Genomic DNA, 23,127 nt, shown 5'->3' on the forward strand with positions numbered 1-23,127 from the left:
GGTTTTTTTTTTTTTTTTTTTTTTTGGTTTTTCGAGACAGGGTTTCTCTGTGGTTTTGGAGCCTGTCCTGGAGCTAGCTCTTGTAGACCAGGCTGGTCTCGAACTCACAGAGATCCTCCTGTCTCTGCCTCCCTAGCGCTGGGATTAAAGGTGTGCGCCACCACCGCGTGGCCCTGCTTAAGTTATGTAATACTGATTAACAGAAATACTAGGATATTCTTCATAACTCAGGCTGACATAGGAGATTTCCCAGCTACTAAAACACGCTTTTGGCCAAGACCTCAGCAGATTCAAAGCAGGCTGGTTGGACCTAGAAATAATATAGAAGGCCATTCTCCAGATGTAGTTTTGTTGATTCAATGCCAAAACTTGAAACAACTTTAGTCTGCATGTAGTCCCAGTCTCAGATTCAAGGTCCTGCTAACTAATTGTTATCGTTAAGTCTTGATTTCCAATGTCATTTTCTATCTGAGTACCCTCACCAACTTAGAGCTACGTGCATGGTTCTTTGTGACATTCCTAGCCCGAGAGAAACTATGTGACTTAACTTATATTTAGAGTTTGGCTAGTGCCCTGAAAGCAACCTAGAATTGTCCAGAGTTTGGCTGTGGCAAGGGAGATGCAGCAGAGATGAGAGAAGGCTGCTGTGCGAGAGAGAAGTGTGAGTAGGAGGAGAAGCATGAGAGAATATCAGAGCATGAATGAGTGAGGTGAGGAGAGCGTGAATGAGTGAGGTGAGGAGAGCATGAATGAGTGAGGTGAGGAAAGCATGAATGAGTGAGGTGAGGAGAGCGTGAATGAGTGAGGTGAGGAGAGCACGAATGAGTGAGGTGAGGAGAGCATGAATGAGTGATGGAGAAGTGTGTGTGTGTGAGGGAAAGCTGTGTGTGTAGGAGCCGCTGCTACATAGAGGAGCTGCATTGAGCAACTGTCTCAAGTGCTGCAGGCTGAGAGGATATGTAAATGAGGTGCAGAGCTGTGGCTGTGTGGAGATTTGTAACGGTGGAGGCAAGGAAAGTGAAGCTGTGTAGACAAGAGGTGTGGAGGAGAAATGTGTGTAAAGGGAAGATGTGTAGTCATGTGCAACTGAATATCAAAATATGTATCTTGGTGGGACAGAAATATTTGTATGTGAAAAGAGACTGTCAAGAAAGGCACTAAGTTAAAGTAAAGGAGAATGTTACCATCAAGTAAGTGTTTATTCCTTTCTTCTTACATTGCCAGCAGAAACAGTGTGTCTTCTTATTTACCCCTCAGATAGAAAAGTCTAGCCCCCCACAGCATTCATGGATTTTCTCACATACCCTGGTGTTGACTTCTGGGGGCTGGCCTCCCAAAAGTGAGCAATAAGCATTTTTTGTTTTTACATTTAATTTAAAAAAAAAAACACTATATCATCATTTCATCTTGCCATATCTTCCCATATACCTCCCTTGCTCTCTTTCAAAGCTATGACCTCTAGTTCTTTATATATTCATATACATGTGTACAAATACATATAGATACATACATATCATATATACATACATATATTCCTATAAAGGAATAAATATAACCTTCTCATTTCAATATGTATATACATATATGTGTGTGTGTGTGTGTGTGTATACCCCAAATGTATCTTTTTCGGCATTGGTCACTTGGGATTTGCTAACCAATTGGTATTCTTTTTTGTGGAAGACGATTTCTACAGATCTCAGCATTTCTTAGTTGTCTGTAGGTCTTTGTTTAGTGTTGAAGCATCCTGCACTTTCCCCTTTAGACCTGAGCATGCATACTGGTGTTTCTCTTATTCAGGTCATGTTCAGGGAGTCATGTTGGGAAGACTTCTAAATATCTGTCTTTATACCCACAGGTAAGTGTAGTCTCATCCTTTATTAAGGAAATTTATCTTTTCAATAAGGAAAGACCATTATAGTGGGTGAAAGTGGGGAGCTGTGGAGCCCAGCTCCAGTGGTTACATCTATAGCAGAACTAATGCACCAGAGGCTCAAGATTTGTTACACAAGAGAAGGCAAAAAATATTTTAAGAACAAGAGGAATAGGGAGTTTGCTGAGAGATTGTACCTTCCAGAAATATAAGCTGCACCCTTGACAAACCAATAGCTGCCTAAGCATTGTTTGTATTCAGTAATCATTCAACGATACTTTCCAGTTAACTTAAAGAATACCCTACATCAAACAAAGAGACTTTAGAAGGTTTCAGAATACAAACAATATATTCCATTTCATTGCTGTTTCAAGATAAACAAGTTTAATTAACATATTTCGTCTTAAAATGAAAAAAACTCCACTTGTAAAAGATAAATGCAACTCCAACCATGAAGAAAATAAATGACTATTTTCCATGGAAAGTTTTAGATATATTGAATCCTTTTGTCTATTCCCTGAGCATCGAAGGTGATGGATAAAAATTGGTATAATGTTCTCTTTAATTTTTCAAAGTAAAACACCATATTAAAAATTGGTAAGGCCGGGAGATGGTGGCACACATTTTTAATCCCAGCACTTGGGAGGCAGAAGCAAGCAGATCTCTGTGAGTTAGAGTCCAGCCTGGTCTACAAGAGCTAGTTCCAGGACAGGCTCCAAAGCCACAGAGAAACCCTGTCTCGAAAAACAAAAACAAAATGGTAAAATGCATTCATTTTCCTTCATATGATGAAATAAAATAGTGTTGATGGCTGTGTTAGAGCAGCAGCAGGTGGGAACTGAAGTTCATTTGTCTGGCAGGGATTTTTCTCCTGGATGACCTCAGGTTAGATTGAAATGTTTTGACAATAGCTTTGAGGTAAAGAATCAAAAAACAATGCAGCACAATTATTACTAACTGACATACTTTCCTTGCGAAGATTGATTGTTGATCAAGGGTGATGATTAATTCCTTATACCCAATTCTTCCATAAATACTCTGATATAAAAAAAAACTATTGATGACCGGGTGTGCACCCTAAAGATTTAAAATAGAGCTTACTGATTGCTTTTTTATACAAAAGTTAAGATTTGTTATTCCTTTAATATTCCTTATAAGATTATCTTTCAAGATAAGTAATAAAGTGATGTGTCTTTCTTTGTGACTGCAAAATTCAGTCTACCAGTAAAAGAATATCTTGCTTGCTTATACTGTTCATCTGTAACAAGTTGCTTGGGTACAAATGTATGTGGGCTTGTGGGATTATTTATTTTTCACCTGTTAACACATAAAATGTTTAATCATGTTAAGGTATATGGAAAACAGGACTATAACCACATTGTTGTTTTTATATTGCCTGAAAGATTTAGCTGGGGTATATAAGCTATAAAAAAAAAGAATAAAGAAAGAGTTAAAAAGAGTTAGAAAGAAAACATCAACAATGAGAGAGTTAGGAGAAAAACATCAAGAGAGCGAGAAGGAAAACACCAAGAGAGAGAGAAAAATCATTTCAGGATAGAGATAAGAAAAGAGAATACAGAACACAGAATCAGAAAACAGAAAAAAGAAGGAAGGATTAAGAGAGTGTGGAAGGGTCTTTTTCACTTAACCCCCTCAAATTAAAAAAAATTCATTATATGTGCCAGCTCTGTACATGTATTTCAGCCCTGTGCTGCTGAGGACTGGTCCCCAAGGCAATGACTGAATAGTCATTTCTTTGAGAAAGATGCAATCCTGTGTATTGTGTTAACGAATGCCGTTTTCACTTGCTGATTCCTCAAGGTGTAGATAAAAGGATTCAGAAGTGGAGCCACTGAGGTGTTGAGCACAGCAATTCCCTTGGAAATAGATACTCTCTGCTTGACTGATGGTTTAACATACATGAAGATGCAGCTGCCATACGAGAGGGATATCACAATCATGTGAGAAGAGCATGTAGAGAAAGCCTTCTTCCTCTGGCTGGTTGAAGGGATTTTTAGAATCGCCATGGCTATGTAGGTGTAGGAAATTATGACCAGTAACAATGTGAGTAAGAGTGTCACCAAAGCCGAGACAAAGCCCATCGTCTCCAGGAGCTGCGTGTCTGTGCAGGAAAGCTGCAGAAGAGGAGTGGTGTCACAGTAGAAATGATCAACAATGTTGGAAGCACAGAAGTCAAGATTCAAGCCTAACAGGAGTGGTGGAAAGATGACAAGGAAGCCAGTAAGCCAACAACTGAGGACCAACTGCATACAGACTTTATTGTTCATGATGGTCATGTAGTGCAGGGGCTTGCAGATGGCCACGTAGCGATCATAGGACATGGCTGCCAGCAAGAAAAATTCTGATGCTCCAAATAGGATAGCAAAAAACAGTTGAGTTAAACAATCACCATAAGAAATGGTTTTGTCTCCAGTTGCCATAGTAGCAAGCAATTTGGGGATGCATGTGGTAGTGTAGGAAATCTCTAGGAAGGAAAAGTTCCGAAGGAAAAAATACATGGGGGTCTTCAGGTGAGCATCCACCAGGGTGAGTGTGACGATGGTCAGATTGCCAGTGATGCTGAGCAGGTAGGTAAGAAGCAGGAAGATAAATAAGACAACTTTCCATAGCGGGTCATCAGTCAAACCTGCTAGGATGAAATCTGTCACCTTTGTGTGGTTCTTCATTGTGGTCCTCTGGCTGTTATCTGGTCTAAGTGGACAAGAGAGAGGTGGGTGGAGGGAGGTTATCACTACAGAAGCATGCTAGTGATAAGTAATGCTAAAGCACCCTAGTCATTGAGAAGATAAGAGTACAGACAGCAACACAGTACTCATCAACGACATAAAGAGAGCTGTGCCAGGAAAACAGTAGCTTATAGCTTCATGGCATCTGGACAGAATACAAAATATTAACTTATAATTCTACTTGTGAATAACTTATATAATGGTGCTATTCATTCATCTCTTTTATATGAATGCATAAGGAGAAATTAAAGAAACTGAAAATGTTCTTTTCTTACTTTCTTATGTCTCTTAAAATTGATATGGTATTACCTTTCTCTCAATTAAAGAGGTTGGCTTGAGCAAAATTTTAAAAAGTTTGCATACAAATACAAATTCCACTGAAGCACAGCAGTGTGTATTTTTATCTCTCCCCCGTCCCAGTGCCCCTACACGCATGCACGCACACACATGCAAACACAGGAACAAGCACATTCACATGCCTTCTTCAGTATCTCATATAAGACTATCATCAATTACCTCAACTAATCAAGTTTAAGGATTTCAACTCTATCACTGCTTTCATGACTGTGTTCTTATATCATAAGTTTAAATAAAGTCTAGGCAATGCTTTCCTTTCCAGTCTTATTAATATCTCAATTGCTTTAATTTTTGTTGTTATCCTATATTCTGTGTACTTTCCACTCCAATACCAAGTCAGTGGGAACAGTCTTGTAAAACCAATATTAATAGTAAACTATAGTGGTTGTTTTCTTGGGTGATAATACTGACAATGCAGTAAAAATAAATTAATATTAGTGTAGCAAAACACCAAAAATGCAAACATAGAAATATGGTTTAAAGGTAGGGATATCAAGACATAGCAATCTGGAAATCTAGTGAGATAAAGATCTTTAGAAATGGATCATGGGCTTGAAAAAGAAAAAGGTTAGTGAATCTAAATTGTTAGGTGAGAGGAACTGTTCTGCATGAAAATTTTCTCCACCTATTATTAGTACTTTTTTTTGAAAAAAGTATTTATTTTACATCCAGGCCACAGTTTCCCTTCCTCCTTAATTCTCAGTCTCTTCTGCAACTGTCTCTGTTCCCAATACCCAGTCCACTCTTCATCCTTTACTGTTCAGGAGAAGGCAGGTCTCCCCTGGATATCAATAAAATGTAGCATAACAAGCTGCAGTAAGACTAAGCACTTCCCCATATATTAAGGTTGGACAAGGATATCCAGTATGAGGAGTAGGGTCCCAGAAGCCAGAAAAAGAGTCAGAGACTGCCCCTGGTCCCATTGTTAGGAATCCCCAAGGAGGGCCAAGCCACAGAGCTGTAACAGACATGCAGAGTGTCTAGGCTAGAATGTTAATCCCATGTGGGCTCCCTGGTTATTGGTTCAGTCTCTGTGACCCCCCTATCAGCTCGTATCAGTTGAGTGTGTGGATTTTCTTAGGTGGCCTTGACCCCTCTGTCTCCTACCATTCTTTCTCCCTCTCTTCTGCAGGATTCCCTGAACACAGCCTAAGGTTTGGCTGTGGATCTGCATCTTTTTCCATCAGTGGCTGGATGACACTTTGGTGACAGTTGAGCTAGGCACCAATCTGGTTATAACAGATGGCAAATTAAAGCTATTAAATGCTATTGCCAGAAGTCTTAGCTGGGGTCATTCTAGTGGCTTCCTGGGAGGTTCCCTTGCATCAGACTTTTACATGTCCCTGAAATGCCACCCCTTTCCAGGTGTCCCCGCCCCACCTTATCACTCATGTTCCCATATCCACCTATCCTCATTCAATTCATTAAAGTCTCTTTTATTCCTCTTTCCAGGGAGGTCCAAGCATCCCTCCATGAACCTTCCTTATTACCTGGTCTCTCTGTGTCTGTGAGTTGTAGCAAAGTTATCTTTTACTTTAAGCTAGTATCCACTTAAGAGTGAGTAGATGCTATATTTGCCTTTCAAATATTGAAAACCTCAGTCTTTGGGATCTGTGTGGTCTGAAAAGCAGAAGCTGAGTTTCAACAGTATAATATATCATGAGTACCTTAACACAATTTTTAGGAAGCATGTAATTCCCTAAAATAAGATATAAAATCCCTGGCTATGCTTAAGGTAAAGAGATGCAGGAACTGAGAACATGCTTGGTGTTGCACTCAGTCCTTCAATTTAAGGCTCTGAGTTTGGTGGATCACAGGGAGAGAGTGTGTTATTAGCAATATTACTATGTGTCTTTTGGCAGGATATTAAGTAACAAAATTGTGGGAAATGCCAGGGAAGCAAATTATTACCTTGTTCAACCATCATCAGGGAAGATTCTTCATGCTGTAGATGGGAACAAACAGAGAGACTCACAGCCAGACATCATGCAATGAGATACCTTGGGACACTCAGCCTTAAATGTGATATCTCTATTAAAAAGCCCTTGACAGAGCTAACAGAACCTCAAAGAAGAGGAGACAGAAAGATTGTAAGAGCCAGAGGGGATGGAGGACATCAGGAGAACAAGGTCTTCTAAATCAACATGAGCAAATCTCATATGAACTCAGAGACTAAAGTAGCTAGAACATGGCCTGCATGGGTCTGCATACACATTATGGCTTCCACTTTGATGTTTTGATGGGATTTCTGAGTATTCCTACAAGTGGTCTCTGTTTCTTGTGTCTTCTCTTAGGCTCTTTGTTTGATTTGTCCAATTCCAGTGTGTTAGTTTTTTTTATATTTTATTTTAAAAAATAAAATTTAACTCTGCCCCAAAAGAAACAAAATTGCATGGTTTTTGCACAGCTAGCATACTGAAGATAGGAATTAAAAATAATGATATCTCTAGAGAAAACTAGGGAATCTTCACCATCAAACATGTAAACATGTTAAATTTTCATGATCCTCAGGACATTATGTGACAATACTTTCTGTCTTAAGCTATCAAAATGATCATTCACTGTCTCCAAAGTATGCATTAATATTAACTAATAAAATATTTTAATATTAATATAAGTACTAAAGATTCATATTCAAGAACAAACTAAGCTACTTTCTAATAATATCAAGAGTTGTTTCAAAGAAAATTAATGTAGATTTTGTGATAGGTGTAAGCTTAAGTAGAAACTCCAAGAATAGGAAGGAGCATGATGAGGGGCAGGGTGGGGGCTCACTCACATCATCCTTTGGAATAAGGGGCAGAGTCTGCTGTTGTTGTGTACCTACGATGCCAATAAAAATGAGAGAAAGGAAATGTTGTTTTTGTAGGATATTTCTTTCACATTCAGATAACTGTGATGATATCTCTTACAATGTTCCCGAATTTACACAAATCATCTCATGGCAGCAATGATAAGAATCCATGCAGCTAAGACACAAACATTAGAAATTCAACACTTAAGATCATACTTTTGTCTAACTTCAACAATTACATGTATCAATTAATCCTTGACACCCAAAACAAAGTTTACACTAGAAATTGAACCCATGAATGAAACTTCATATTAATTGTATTAGCAATTTTGAGTGTCAAATTAATATTAAAATAAAAAGAATTTTTAATTTTCAATTGTCAAGTTATTCCATGGTCTTCTTTTCCTTAAGTAAAAATATAAAAAGATGAATAAAAATATGTTGAAGCTCGAAAAAGAAACAAAATAAATTACAATAGACGTAGCAGTCATTGTTATATTTAAATTTAGCCAATATCAATTACTTTCATTTATTTGAATCCAATATCAGTTTGTCAAAAAAATCTTTAAAATACAGACATTTGCTTGAAATATTAGAACAATACCTTAAAAGAATACAGGCACAGTTGTACTTGGACAAAGAGATCTGAAAGTTCGTATTTAACTGTCCTATCATAACGCTGATCTGAATGAAGGCTCTGTCGTGCTCTCTGAATGCATCTGACTCTAAACCAGAATTCATGGCTTCTTTTTCTCACTGTGAAGGTCCTCTTATAAATGATTTCACTATCTAATTTATTTCAGATTGACTGGAGTGTAGGGTCCCCTTATCTCATTGTAGTTACTTATGTTTTAAATCATTTCCCACTTATTGCCCACATAGCTGCAAATGAATCATATTATTTGGGGATTTTCCTGATCTTATTGCCTCAATGAAAATGTCAACAGAGGATGGAAATTCTCATGAGATTTTGAGATCCACATCAACATTTCCCAAGGTTATTCCACTTTTTATGCTATCCAAATGTGTTCCCCAGACCCCACCACCACCAATGTGTTAAAAAAGTTATTCTTTCAAAGATTGCTATAAACTATGTCTCTAGAGATCCCAATGCACATTACTCTAATAATTGCTCAGGCATTTAAGAAAGCATTTTTATTATGAAACTTCAGTAAAGTTGGGCTCCCTTAGGTAGCTTTATCCAAGATCGAGTGATTTATTTCATTTATTTATTTTACATCCAGGCCACAGTTTTCCCTCCCTCCTCTCCTCTTTGTTTCTCCTCCAACCCCCTCTGTTCTCAATCTCCAATCCACTCCTGTCAGGAAAGGACAGGTCTCTCCTGGATATCAATAAAATGTAGCATATCAAGTTGCAGTAAGACTAAGTAAGCATCTCCCCATGTATTAAGGTTGGGCACGATGACCCAGCATGAGGTGTAAAAGCCATTAAAAGCCTAAAAGCCAGTAAAAGAGTCAGAAACAGCCCCTACTCCCACTGTTAGGAGTCCCACAAAAGGACCAGGCCGACCAGGCCACGGAACTATAACATATATGCAGAGTGCCTAGGTCAGCGCCATGCAGGCTCCCTGGTTGTTGCTTTAGTCTCCGTGTGCCTTTCTGAGCTCAGGTTGGTTGATTCTGTGGGTTTTCTTTTCTTTTTTTTTTTTAAATATATTTTTTTTATTGAAAAAAAAAAGATTTCCGCCTCCTCCCCGCCTCCCAGTCCCACTCAAGTCCCCGTCTCCCTTTTCCCCCCTCCTCCCTCTCCTCTCCCCCTACCCCCCACTCTTCTCCCCCTCCCTCTCCAGTCTGAGGGGCAGTCAGGGTTCCCTGCCCTGTGGAAAGTCCAAAGTCCTCCCCGCTCCATCTTGGTCTAGGAAGGTGATCATCCAAACTGGCTAGGCTCCCACAAAGCCAGAACATGAAGTAGGATCAAAACCCAGTGGCATTGTCCTTGGCTTCTCAGCAGCCCTCATTGTCCGCCATATTCAGAGAGTCCGGTTTTATCCCATGGTTTTTCAGTCGTAGTCCAGCTGGCCTTGGTGAGCTCACAATAGATCAGCCCCACTGTCTCCGTGGGTGGGTGCACCCCTCGTGGTCCTGACTTCTTTGCTCATATTTTCCCTCCTTCTGCTCCTCCTTGGGACATTGGGAGCTCAGTCCAGTGCTCCAGTGTGGGTCTCTGTCTCTATCTCCATCCATCTCCAGATGAAGGTTCTATGGTGATATGCAAGATATTAATCAGTATGGCTATAGGATAGGGTCATTTCAGGTTCTCTGTCCTCAGCTGCCCCAGGAACTAACTGGGGACATCGCCCTGGGCACCTGGGAGCACCAAATCTCTTGCCAACCCTAAGATGGCTCCCTTAATTAAGATGTGTGCTTCCCTGCTCCCCTATCCGACCTTCCTTTATCCCAAACATCCCGTTTCCCAAGTTCCCCCCAACCTCCCCATCTCCCAGAACCTGGAAACAACCTAGATGTCCTTCAATGGAAGAATGGATGAAGAAAGTGTGGAATATATACACATTAGAATACTACTCAGCGGTAAAAAACAATGACTTCTCGAATTTTGCATGCAAATGGATGGAAATAGAACACACTATCCTGAGTGAGGTAACCCAGACCCAAAAAGATGAACTTGGGATGTACTCACTCATAATTGGTTTCTAGAGATAAATAAAGGTCAGTGAGTCTATAATTTGATCTCCTAAAGAAGCTAAATAAGAAGGTGAACCCAAAGAAAAACATATAGCTATCCTCCTGATTATGGGAAGTAGACAAGATTGCCGGGCAAAAAATGGGATCTTGCGGGAGGGGGGGGAGGGAGGTAAGGGGAGATGGGGAGAGAAAAATGTGGGTTTTCTAAGGTGTTCTGACCCCTCTGTCTCCTGCTATCCTTTCTCCCCCTCTTCTCCAGAAAGGTCAGAGCTCCCCCTAATGTTTGGCTGTGGCTCTGCATCAGTTTTTATTAATTGCTGGATGAAGCCTCTTGGACGACAACTGGGTTAGGCACCTATCTATGAGTATTAGAGAATATTCTTAGGCATCATTAGATTGACATCCCCCCAGTCCTGTTTGGTTCTACCATAGGTCTCTGGGTCATCCAGCCTGTGGGTCCATGCCACGCACCATGGCTCTCGTCTGTGCTCTATTCGCTAGAACCCAGTTCGCAAACTTCAGGCAAGGGGCTGGAGGTTGAGAATACACACACAGAGACAGACCTTCCAACACTGGTACCAAAAAGCACCCCTGTTGAAATACGAGCGGCGGGGCTGCATCCCCAGCACCCCGGCCGCCTGCTAGCTTATGCCCGAAATAACAACACACAAACTGTATTCATTTAAAAACTGCTTGGCCCATGAACTCTAGCCCTTACAGGCTAATTCTCACACCTGGACTAGCCCATTTCTAATGATGCTGTGTGTAAGCACCCCAGGGTGCGCTTACCGGGAAGATTCTAGCCTCTGTCCATCCTGGGTCGGAGCTGCATGGGAGAGCGGAGCCTAGCGTCTCTGCTCCAGAGAGCAGAGCTGTCAAGTCTACCCAGAAGAGCTGAGCATGGCATCTCTGCTCCAGAGAGCAGAGCTGTTGGGTCTGTCCCGGAGCAGAGCAGAGTCTGACCTCACTTCCTCTTCCTCCTGTTTATTCCTCCCACCTATCTTTTAACCTATCAGGGCCAGCCAAGCAGTTTCTTTATTGCTCAACCAATGAAATCAACAGATTGATATGACACTCCCACATCACACCCCTTTAATGGCACCATGGAGGTTTAAATATACTGCAGTCAATGGCCAACAGGTGAAAATCCTCTGATCCTCTAAGCTAGGCACAGCTTCTAGTAATTTCAATTAGAAGGCTCTAGACAGGGAAGAGCATCTGAAAGCCAGGACTCAATTAGTCCCAACAGGTCCATGTGCTTCAGGCGGTGTCAGGGAAGGTTTTACTCTCCTGTCATGGAATTTAGGCTAGATCAGTGATTGGCTGGCCATTCCCTCACTCTCTAGGCCACCCTTACCCTATCACATCCCATAGACAGGACAGACTGTAGGTTGAAGGTTATGTGACTGGGTTGGTGACCCAAGTAATTTATAAAACAAATGCCTTTGTTTTGTCTGGTGTTTCTGAAGGTTGAGAGCCCCCACCTAAATATAGGGGTGCATAACAAGAGCCTCAGTCTCCTTTAACTGGTGACAGAAAGCAGAAGTAAAAGAGCTCAGGTAGATTACAGGGAAAAAATGATATAGGTAACCCACTCCTGTGAAAAATGAATCAATTCACATCAATGATCCAACTAAGTCTCACCTTCCAACACTGATGCACTGAGGAACTAAGGTTTTGACACAGGCATATCAGAGGAGAAGCTCAAGCACTGCCAGATCCTTTGTGTTCAGATTTCTACCTGAGGGGAATGTTGACCACATTGATCTCAGTTTCATTTAGGTCAAGGAATGCATCATTCTCTGGAAGATCATGATAGAATCTTACATTTTAAAAGATTTTATTGTTGACCTCCCACTTGGTTTTCTCTCGACTACTATCTAGGAAGATGACTTGAGGAACATCTTACAGCTGTGTTCATTGGCCTTTTGTATCCGAACAGGAGAGTGACGGGGAGGTTTTTGTATAATAAAAATTGTCAATCTGCAAATAATATGGAGAGCTGAATACATCATTCAAATAAATTTCCTGTTGCATAACTGCGTAAAATCATTCACCAAAGTACTGATAGTGACAGATGTTATTTATTTATTTATTAAAAATTTCCACCTCCTCCCATTTCCCTCCCACTCCCCCTAATCCCTCTCCCCCTCCCTCTCCAGTCCTAAAAGGAGCCAGGGTCTCCTTCCCTGTGGGAAGTCCAAGGTCCTTGTGTGTATTTATTTTCCTTTTCTGAAACTTCAAGGGATGGAACCATAAAGCCTGTCTCATTTTAAGCCTTCCTTTTTTTTTTTTTGTGATAGGATGATAATGCCATCTTTTTCTTTTCTTCTTCTTTTTTTATTTAATTGTTTTTTATTGAGTTATATTATAAGGACAGGAAAAAAAATTAAAACTTTGAAACATCAAGAGTTAGTTGAAAACGGGATATCTAACAGGGCACTGAATTCAAGAATAAACCACAAAATGTTCCCGAAGGTGGGACACCTGTTAACACCTAGCTCTGTGGTCTATCAGGGAACAGCAGAAGCAACCGCTTTGGGGAGGGGTGGGCCATGCTAGAGATAATTCACACCTGCTGCTATGTGAGACCAACGCCATTGACCAAAAATGAACCCAGCCTGTGGGTTTTGCCTATATATGTCAGCCCCAGTTGGGAACATGGGCTCTCCCTACTGTGCTGCATCATGTGTGGTGGCTGAGTTCCCAACCTGTCTTGGACTTTAAATGCTGAGTAAACCTTGCTTTTGCATTTTGGACTTGACTGGATTCCAGTGGTCCCCTCCCCCCCGAGGGTCTCATCTTTGGCACATTATTTTTTTCTGCTCCCCTCTTTTCCTCCCTGCCCCTTTCTCTCTTCTCTCATAATCCCCATGCTTCCAATTTACTCAGGAGATCTTGTCTTTTTCTACTTCCCATGTAGATTATATCCATGTATGTCTCTCTTAGGGTACTCATTGTTGTCTAGGTTCTCTGGGACTGTGAGTTGTAGGCTGGTTTTTCTTTGTTTTATGTCTAAAACCCACTTATGAGTAAGTACATATTATATTGTATTTGTCTTTCTGAGTCTAAGTTATCTCCCTCAATAAGATGTTCCTGCAAATTTCAAGATATCATTATTTTTTTCTGCTGCGTAGTGCTACATTATGTAAATGTACCACATTTTTCTTATCCATTCTTTGGTCAAGGGGCATTAAGGTTGTTTTCAAGTTCTGATTATGACAAATAATAATGCTATGAAAAAAGTTGGGCACATGTCCTTGTGGAACGATTGCGCATCCTTTGGGTATATTCCCAAAAGTTGTATTGCTGGGTCTTGAGGTAGGTTGTTTCCTGATTTTCTGAGAAATCAATGTACTGATTTCCAAAATGGCTGTACAAGTTTGCACTCTCACCAATGGAGGAATGCTCCTTTTTACCCCTTATCTTCTCCAGCATAAGTTGTCATCAGTGTTTTTGATCTTGGCCATTCTTGTAGGCATAAGATGGAGTCTCAGAGAAAACCTCCCATTTTTAAATGAACATGTATTTAAAATTTATCTATGTTTTTGTATCTTTTTTATTTTGATAGTAAACAGAAAAATTTAATTATTAATATTTTAATCTTAAAATAATGTATTTGATTGTTATATGAACAAAACATAACCATTATAGTTACAAGTTATCAGTACATAAAAGGAGAGGAACATTAGGAGATAGGTTTACAGTTTTATTTAGAGACATCGTATGTTTTCATGTTAACCATTACATCAATAAAAACATCTCTTCTATGTAAACATGTATCCATGATTCACTAATAATCACATTAAAATCAAAGTAAGATTAAAGATTGTATGTATGCTTTGTATTATTTCTCGAGTTAAACTTTGACTTTGCCAATCAATAATCTGTATGAGCTAATTCAAATTACGTACCTAAAATAAATTTTTAATTTTGTGCCTGAAAAGGCAACAGATACATAATTTCTATTAAATGTTATTGAATTATATAATTCACCTCAAAAAAGCACTTTACATTAGCTATCACTATGTAGGGCTCATCTTTCAAGAATTTCATAAGGATCACATGTGTCTGTGTGTGTGTGTGTTGTTTGTGGGTGCAATTACAGAATTATTGTCAAGTATGTGTGCATTAATGCCAGAGTTGCTAATCTATGTGTCTTCTATACCTCTGCACCTTATTTTACTGATGATTCTAATATATGGATCCACACGTGTCTACCATTCCACTTCTTGAAGAACACATTTATTGAGTACATATTTAGACACTTAATGAACCAAATGTCTTCTAATTTGTGTACAGATGTTCATGTGTATATATACTTTCAAACATTTGCTAAATAATGAAGAATGTGATGCTTATGTTATACAGAAAGACTCCATTTCCCTCTGTAAGAAATTGCTAACCTATATTCAGCGACTACATTATTTTCATTTTCACAAATGTTATAGTTTGAATATAAATTATTTCTCATAGGCTCATGTATTAAAGCTGAGGGTACCCAGATGGTGATCCTTTGAGGGAGGTTTTGTAAACATTAGAAGATAGGTTCCTGATGCAGGTAGTAGGGCACTGGATGAATGCCATTAGATCTTGGCATATTACCTTTATATGTTACTTGGCCTTTTTCCTTTGCAGCTCTTAATATTCTTACTTTACTCTGTATGTTTAGTGTTTTGATTATTACGTGGCAAGGGGCCTTTTTTGACCATAGGCAACTCAGCTGCCTGATGTGGGTGATCACAACCAAAACCAGGTTTCTGGGGAGAAATCATTGAGCAAGAGCATAATGAGATATTACCCTTAGATAAAATAAGTAATTGTTATTGATTCCCAGCACAAAGCTTTATACTAATTTAAGAGATCATCCATAATTAGTTTCAATTACCTCAAAGTTTAAATTGGAAAAGTAGAAAAAATAGGCATTTACAGGTTGCTCAGATTAATTTCCATAGTGAGTTGAGTCTCTATTACCTTTAAACACTTACTGGTAATCGTCATGTAGTTACTGTCCTATAATGGTTGTATATGTCAATTGTTCTTTTACATATTCTTGAGGGCCACAGAGTTGTTCCTCTTGGCTACCATGTCTTACGACCGCTATATTGCCATCTGCAAGCCTTTGCACTATACATCCGTCATGAGCAGCAAAGTTTGCCATCAGTTTGTCCTGGGTTCTTGGATAACTGGATTCTTAGTGATTTTCCCACCACTGATTATTGGCCTTGACTTGAATTTTGTGCATCAAATGTCATTGACCATTTCCTTTGTGATGTTTCTCCTCTCCTACAACTTTCTTGCTCAGACACACATGTTCTAGAACTAACTTCCTTCATCTTAGCTCTCATGACAATCATTGTCTCGTTAGCAGTAGTAATCCTTTCTTATGCTCACATTGTCAAGACGATTATCAAATTCCCTTCAGCTCAGCAAAAGAAAAAGGCTTTTTCCACTTGTTCTTCTCACATGCTGTTGTTTCTCTCTCTTATGGGAGCTGCATATTTATCTACATAAAGCCATCAGCAAATGAAAGAGTTGCTATGAGCAAAGGAATAGCTGTGCTCAACACTTCAGTTGCCCCTATGTTGAACCCATTCATCTATACTCTGAGGAATAAGCAAGTTAAACAAGCCTTTGCAGCAGTACTTAGAAGAATATTTTCTGCTTCAGTAAGGTAATAAATAACGTTTAATTAAATGATTAACCTAAAGCATAAAAGGAACTTGAATCAGTAAACTTCAGGTTTTTATGTTAAATAATGAATATCTACAATTTAGTTATTTGTGAAATTTTAACTTGTCCAAGGTTAGAGATTAATCCATCATTTGCCTTTTAACTGTAGTTTTCTGTTAATTGATATGAAAGTCTTTTGATGCTAAAAATATAAAATTCAAAATTGTTTTGATTTATAAGCATATATTAATTCAAAACACAAAAAATTAAATGACTGTTACTTTAAAAATTCAATTTTTCTCACTTAACAGTTTTATCTTTTATAAATATTTGATGATTTTAATTTTATAATTATTCTACATGCTAAAAGTGATCTGAGAAAGCCTACTCCTTAAAAATAATTTATGGTTTGGTTTATGAAGTAAGTTTTTAAACACTATATTTTAAACACTATGTTTAAACACTATGTTTTAAACACTATTTTCTGTTAAATGAATCATGTAGTTCCATTATTTGGTATTTTATTATTTGTATTAGATAAAGTTTAACATTACATAGAAAATAAAATATTATTTAGTAGATAGATAATTGACTCACAGGGTCTTTTTTAGGTTTGGTATCATTGCTGAAAGCAGTCCTTTGGCAGTGAAGACTGATGCTAACATGATTTACAAATGAATCTCACAATCATGAAGATCAACAGTCTCAGTGTATGTTCAGGCTCCTGATACAGCCGGTCATGATTCAGACTGGTATAGCTGCTTGACACACCTTGCCTCAGTGCGGTGTGGGCAGCTCTAGAGTGTAAGGTTTTCATCACCGAGATGAAAATTGCTGTGCTGTCCAAGGCTAGAGAGATGCTGCATAGTCTCCTGGCTACCAAGGCTAATGCTATGCTGGACTGTACCACAACAGCCTGTGCAGTCACTAGAAGAGAAATAGTGCTCTAGTTCAATGAGGGATGGCAATCGTGGTGGTCTAAGTCCAAATAAATCTGTCCCTGTGAGCTTCAGGGTTCAACCAGTTAGAGAACTCTGACCTAGGAATGAAAGCCTTTGGGTTTTCTTTGGAGAAGGACAATGAGGGGTTCTGGTTCTGAACCGCAAAGCACAGTCTTCAGGAACTTTCATTCCTTGCTCCCTGGCAAGTGGTGTCTTACTTTTCTTTCTGCTGTCTGAGGTTGGTGGAAGGACAATGGAAGAATTCAGCAATGGTGACTGAGTCTGTGGATTCAGGCCTGGCGGCATTACTGTATTCACCCTGATGCTGGGTTTCATCATGTCAGTACTGTTACTGGATCTCAAATATGAAACCTAGACTTACTCCCTTCTCTTCCAAAAGAACATTTCTTCCCATGATGCTTAGACCTGGAACAGTAAGTTAGATATAGCAAGTTGGCTCAATGATGCTTTCAATGCATCTTATTGTTGTTGTAAGTCAAGGCACTTATTCTCAGTGTGGCTTCCATATCTCTTCTGAAGGAAGTTGGATGTGTGATTTTCTGTACAAATTAGTGTGCCTGTGGGGAGGCAATCCTAGAGGATCTTTTTTACCTTAGTGATCTATGTATGTCTTTATTTATTTATGATTCCAAGTATTAATTGCTGTTATAAAGAAACGTTTTTTTCTAAAGATGGACCCTGTAGCTGGAAAACTTGCTTACTTATTTGTTCATTCTGGAAACATTTTTGCAGACTCAGGTTTACCATCATTGCTACCAATAACTTTCAATCTAAGGAAAATGTTCATAGAACTGGGGACATGAACAGAAATCAACACATTTCCCAGTAGCTGGGAGCAGTGGCCAAGGGTCAGTAGTCTTTATTGCATTCTTCTTTTGTGTAAATTATTTATTCAGATCTTTAACTCTCATTCTAATTATTATTCAAAATATACTATTTTTCTAATTTTTATTATCTAACTCTCCTGATTTGCATTGTTTAAATGTTATTATTGGATTCATTAATGTTTTTTGTTGCCAAATACCTTAGTACTGAATGGAGACTGTTTGAAGAGAACATAACTAAATAAAATAATTTTCATGATACTTATAGTAATTAAGGATATGACACAATCAGTTGAGTCAAATGAGAAGTAGAAGAACCAAGGAAACACGAATCAGGAAAGTAAATGTTAGAAACTCCAAATGCTTGGATAAGAACACTGTAGCTACATGGTCTCATTCATGCTCACCAAAGAAGTTAGAAAATAGTAGAAAGCCAGAAGAAGCTAGAAAAATGACTTTTTGTCCCTTAAGATGTTGCTACACTCTGTATGAGATGATGTTGCCACACACTGTATGAGATGATGTTGCCACACTCTGTAGGGATGTTTTGATTTACTGTTAAGAAAGATTACATGAAAAAAATTATTCCTAATGATATTCTGTTATACTCATTTATTGGTGCCTAGCCCAATTGTTATCAGAGAGACTTCACTCAGCAACTGTTGAAAAACAGATGCAGAGACCCACAACCAAACTTTAAGAGAACCTCCAGGAATTCTGCAAAAGAGGAAGAGGAAATATTGTAGGAGACAGAGGGGTCAAGTGCACCACAAGAAAACCCACAGAATCAACTAACCTGGGTTCATAACGGCTCACAGAGAATGAATCAACAATCAAGCAATGTAAGGAAATAGGAAGACATCAGAAAAGCTTCTGCAAAAAGAAGTGAGCAGAAGAAATAAAGGCAGCTAGTTGCATGTAAGCAAATTTTTATAAACCATATTCTTGGTGAGACATAAATATAAAAAGTATATAAGGAGCACCTTTCAACTCAACAGCATAAAAGGATACATTTGTAAAACCTGAGCAAAGGTTTGACTGCCTATTTTTTTCCAAGTAATGTGGAACCAAGGGCAGTGGAGTACACCGGTAATCCTAGCATTTAGGTCTGAGGCGGGCAGCAAATGCTTGTGACACATAGCTAGAAAAGACTTTATCAAGAAAAAGCAAAAAGTACTGAGATTTGGGGGACTGTTATTTCCCACGCAAAATAGCTAAAGGTGTCCAATACTAGAAGAGAAACTGAAGTGTATGTGTCATTGGAAATATTAAAATGTTGCAGATTTTACAAAGAATGTCCTGAGTGTTCCCTCAGAAAACCTAAAATCAAGCTAACTAAGGTTGAGAAGGTGAACCGAGCAAGTAAGTGAATTTGACACCAAGCCTGACAATCTTGTTCCAAGTTGTGGAAGGGAGAACTGAATTTTAAAATTTTTCCTCAGACTTCTAAACCTGTGCTGTGCCAATACAGTCACATACATATACACACAAACACACACACACAATACTCAAACATACACACAAATAAAGTATAAATAAATAAATGTGTACAAAAGCCATTTTAAAAATAGAGCTCTCAATCATGTAGTTATAACACCTATGAATACATATTCAGAAATTCACACCAAACCCATCAAGACACACTTGTTTGTACATTATAACATCCTTCATAAGAGTAAATACGTGCAAAACTTTTAATGTGTAAGGTTGTGGATAAATAAAATGTGTCACATATATTAGATATTATTGGGTATTATTCAGGATAAAACAATAGGGAAATATTTCCATATGGCACAGCATAGACGGACTTGGAAGACACCATACAAAATCAAGGAGGCCAGCTTTGAAATGACACTGCACTTTTCTAGATATGCAAATATTCAAATCCAGAGAGAATGGTGGTCGCTGTGTATGAATGGAGAGTTGGTGGATTGTGACTCTGCTATTTAAATGTTCAATCACGACAGATGAATAACTTTTAGACAGATATATTGTACAACACTTCCCATATAGTTGACCTCATTATGTTGCACATTTAATTTTGTGAGGAGAGTAGATTTATTGCTGAGCATATAAGCCAGTTTTTTTTTTAAAAAAAAAATACTAATAACAAAACTAAATGGAGAAAAGAAACTTTGTGGCAGAAGCAGTTTAGTGCCTTGACTGTGCAATTGCTTGCATGGTAGTGTCCATGCCACAAATCATATAAAAGTATGAATATGTCCTAACTACGTGGATTTTCTTACGTATGAGTTCTAGAGAGGATTAGTCCAGAGACACAGGTTGGTTCCTCTTTTAAGAAATATATTTTATATATTTATTGCCCATTTATTTGAGTAACAATTGTAATTGTAAAAATTTGAAAAGCAGGAAATTTTTAAAATATATTTAAATGAAGTAGAATCATGTCACCTTCACTTCTCTCTTTCCTCCCTATGAGAATAAAAATCAGTTAAATTATTCTTAAAGCTGTACTTCATTTTTTTGTTTTTAAACCATTATAAATAATAATTAGAAACACAATAAATATAAAAATAATCTACAAGCAATAACCTGAAAAATGCATATTTTTTGATGATTCACTTGTCATTACCATAAATAGAATACTATTTTGAAACATTAAGTTACAAATTAGTATTTTGTTTGGTACAAAAATGAGTATCTCCATTTTCCTTTTACCATTTTATTTTGTGTTTATTTTCACTTTTTTCCTATTTTGAGAACTTCATACTTTCAATAAACAGCTTATAAATAGATAATTCCGATATCATATCATTAAATTTCTTCTATGTCTCATTTAAGAAATGATAACTACAACTATAAAAATACAATATATTTAATATCTAACCCCACCAAGTAAAAGGTCAGGTATACATATATATATACAAACATAGTCACATAAACATACATGCAAGAATATTTGTGTATATATTTGCTTAACACATACATGAATTAACAAAGTTTCCCTGTCTTAATCTTTCCAAAAATATGTACAATGTATTGATATATGTATTACTTGAAATACATAAGCTACAATTCAAAATTACTTCATTTATAATTATCATATAACATTAGAAACCATTCCATAATGATCTTGCTTATGAATTTATTAAGTGAACTGTAACATGAATATAGCAAAGGCATTAAGGGTAGCATGCACTTCCATTTCTGAGATGAACTAAAACAAAGACATGTTCATTAGTTTTATTTGAAATTGTCTCATGTTTCATTTGTCATCAATATCACATAAGTGTTTTTGAGTCAAGTACCTTTCTCACAAGATCCTTAAATGCTTGTTTCACCTGCTGGTTCCTTAAAGTGTAGATAAAAGGATTCAGCATGGGGGCAACAGAGGTGTTGAGCATCGCCACCCCCTTTGACAAAGAAACTCCAGCCTTGGCAGATGTTTTCACATACATGAAGATGCAGCTTCCATAGGATATAGAGACAACAATCATGTGTGAGGAGCAGGTTGAGAAGGCCTTTTTCCTTTGTTGGGCTGAGGGAAATTTCAGAATAGTTCTGAGGATATAGATGTAAGAAAGAATTATCAGCATAAGCGTAGTCATAAGCGTGATCAGAGCCAATATAAAAATTATGAGTTCTAAGGTACTTGTGTCTGTGCAGGAGATTTGGAGCAAAGGGGCAGTGTCACATGTGAAGTGGTCAATAATGTTGGAATCACAGAAATCTAGCTCTAAGCCCATGAGCAGTGGTGGAAAAACTAACAAGAAACCAGTCAGCCAGGAGCCGATGATGAGCTGATGACAGATCTTGTTGCTCATGATGGTTGTGTAGTGGAGGGGCTTGCAGATAGCCACATAGCGATCATAGGACATGGATGCCAGAAGTAAAAACTCTGTTGAACCAAGGAAAATCAAGAAAAATAGTTGGGCAGCGCAAGCATTATAGCAGATCGATTTGTCTCCAGTTAGGATGCTGAACAAAAACCTAGGGTTACAGACAGAAGTAAACGAAATTTCCAAGAAGGAGAAATTCCTGAGGAAGAAATACATAGGGGTCTTCAGGTGGGAATCCAGCAGCGTGAGTGTGATGATGGTTAAATTTCCAATAATGCTGAGCACATACGTGAGAAACAGAAAAAAGAAAATCACAACATGAAGATCAGGATCGTCTGTCAGACCCAGGAGGATGAAGCATGTCACTGATGTTCTGTTCCTCATCCCTGACAGTTTGTCTACAACAAATCTGCTCAAATCAACAAATAAAACAAGGAAAGAAGAACATGAGCCACGAGACAAGCAAAGTGTTCTCTTTCTCTCTTTCTCTCTCTCTGTGTAATACTGTCTAAATTTTGATCATATCTTTGAAGTTCCATTTTCTATGTTGAAAGCCAGACTGTTTTCTATGTTTTTACTCTGCCACCATCCATTACTTTTACTATTTCATACAATATACTAATTTCATTATTGAATCATATGCTTATTGCCCATTGTGGAAATCAGTGATCAGCTTACTCAATTACCTACAGAAATCGTATAGACATCAAACCAAAAAAGTAAACAGTGTAACTTCTATTAATATTTAACCTATTTCTTCAGCAAAATAAAAAATCAGCAAGTCATTATATTTCTGTATTTTGAACAATTAAATAATATTCTTCTTTTAAAAAAAATCCACACCACAAATTTTGTCTCTTTGTATTATTGGATGCCTTAAATTTTCAATCTTCATTCTTGATCTTAGAAATATAGTGACTCTTGTCATTAAATTCAATTAATGTAGCAGTTTTAGTTGAATTGCTAAAAATATTTTTTGCAATTTTCTTAAGCATCAAACAGCAAGAACAGAATGTATTTTATGTCGTGTACTAATAATTCATATATAAAAACATTGGAATATGCAGACATTTTAATATGGTGTTTAAAATTATCTAAAGCAGCTATATCAGTNCTAACTAATATGTATAGATTAATTATGCATACATATGAAACAACTATAAATACAACTACATGAGAAGACAGTAAAAAAGCTGAAACATTGTACAGGAATACTTGGAAATATCATCTTAAAGTATCAATAGTTAAGGTCAAATATCAAACACACAATAATATGCTTAGTTCCCTTAAATCAAAATCTATAGATGGTCCTGTAGCACAAAGAGAAATCACTGTTTATGGTTCTCCTCCCACAAAGCTGTCTCCTCACAGAATGCCTGATGTTTAATTCTCAAAACACGCACTCAAACATCTTTTTCATGTGTTTTCTAGTATCAT

General features: G+C 37.8%; 2 protein-coding genes and 1 pseudogene across 2 annotated transcripts; 1 reads left to right on the plus strand and 2 right to left on the minus strand.

Moving 5' to 3' along the window:
- Nucleotides 1-3,618: 3,618 nt before the first annotated feature.
- Nucleotides 3,619-4,566, minus strand: LOC126495476 (olfactory receptor 6C74-like). Its single transcript, XM_050133055.1, has one exon. It carries the CDS (start codon nucleotides 4,555-4,557, stop codon nucleotides 3,619-3,621), a length of 939 nt encoding a protein of 312 aa, XP_049989012.1. The 5' UTR covers nucleotides 4,558-4,566.
- Nucleotides 4,567-5,520: 954 nt separating this feature from the next.
- On the plus strand, nucleotides 5,521-17,054 carry LOC126495481 (olfactory receptor 6C70-like; annotated as a pseudogene).
- A 4,078-nt stretch (nucleotides 17,055-21,132) lies between these two features.
- LOC126495474 (olfactory receptor 6C76-like) lies at nucleotides 21,133-22,095 on the minus strand. The gene has a single exon (XM_050133054.1). It carries the CDS (start codon nucleotides 22,072-22,074, stop codon nucleotides 21,133-21,135), a length of 942 nt encoding a protein of 313 aa, XP_049989011.1. The 5' UTR covers nucleotides 22,075-22,095.
- Nucleotides 22,096-23,127: the final 1,032 nt, after the last annotated feature.

The sequence above is a fragment of the Alexandromys fortis genome, unplaced genomic scaffold (genome assembly GCF_014885135.2).
Source record: "Alexandromys fortis isolate MF-2015 unplaced genomic scaffold, M_Fortis_MF-2015_v1.1 scaffold_478, whole genome shotgun sequence".
Classification (NCBI taxonomy): Eukaryota; Metazoa; Chordata; class Mammalia; order Rodentia; family Cricetidae; genus Alexandromys; species Alexandromys fortis.

Coding starts and splice junctions, on each gene's coding strand:
- LOC126495476 (XM_050133055.1), bottom strand. CDS start 4,557: ATGAAGAACCACACAAAGGTGACAGATTTCATCCTAGCAGGTTTGACT.
- LOC126495474 (XM_050133054.1), bottom strand. CDS start 22,074: ATGAGGAACAGAACATCAGTGACATGCTTCATCCTCCTGGGTCTGACA.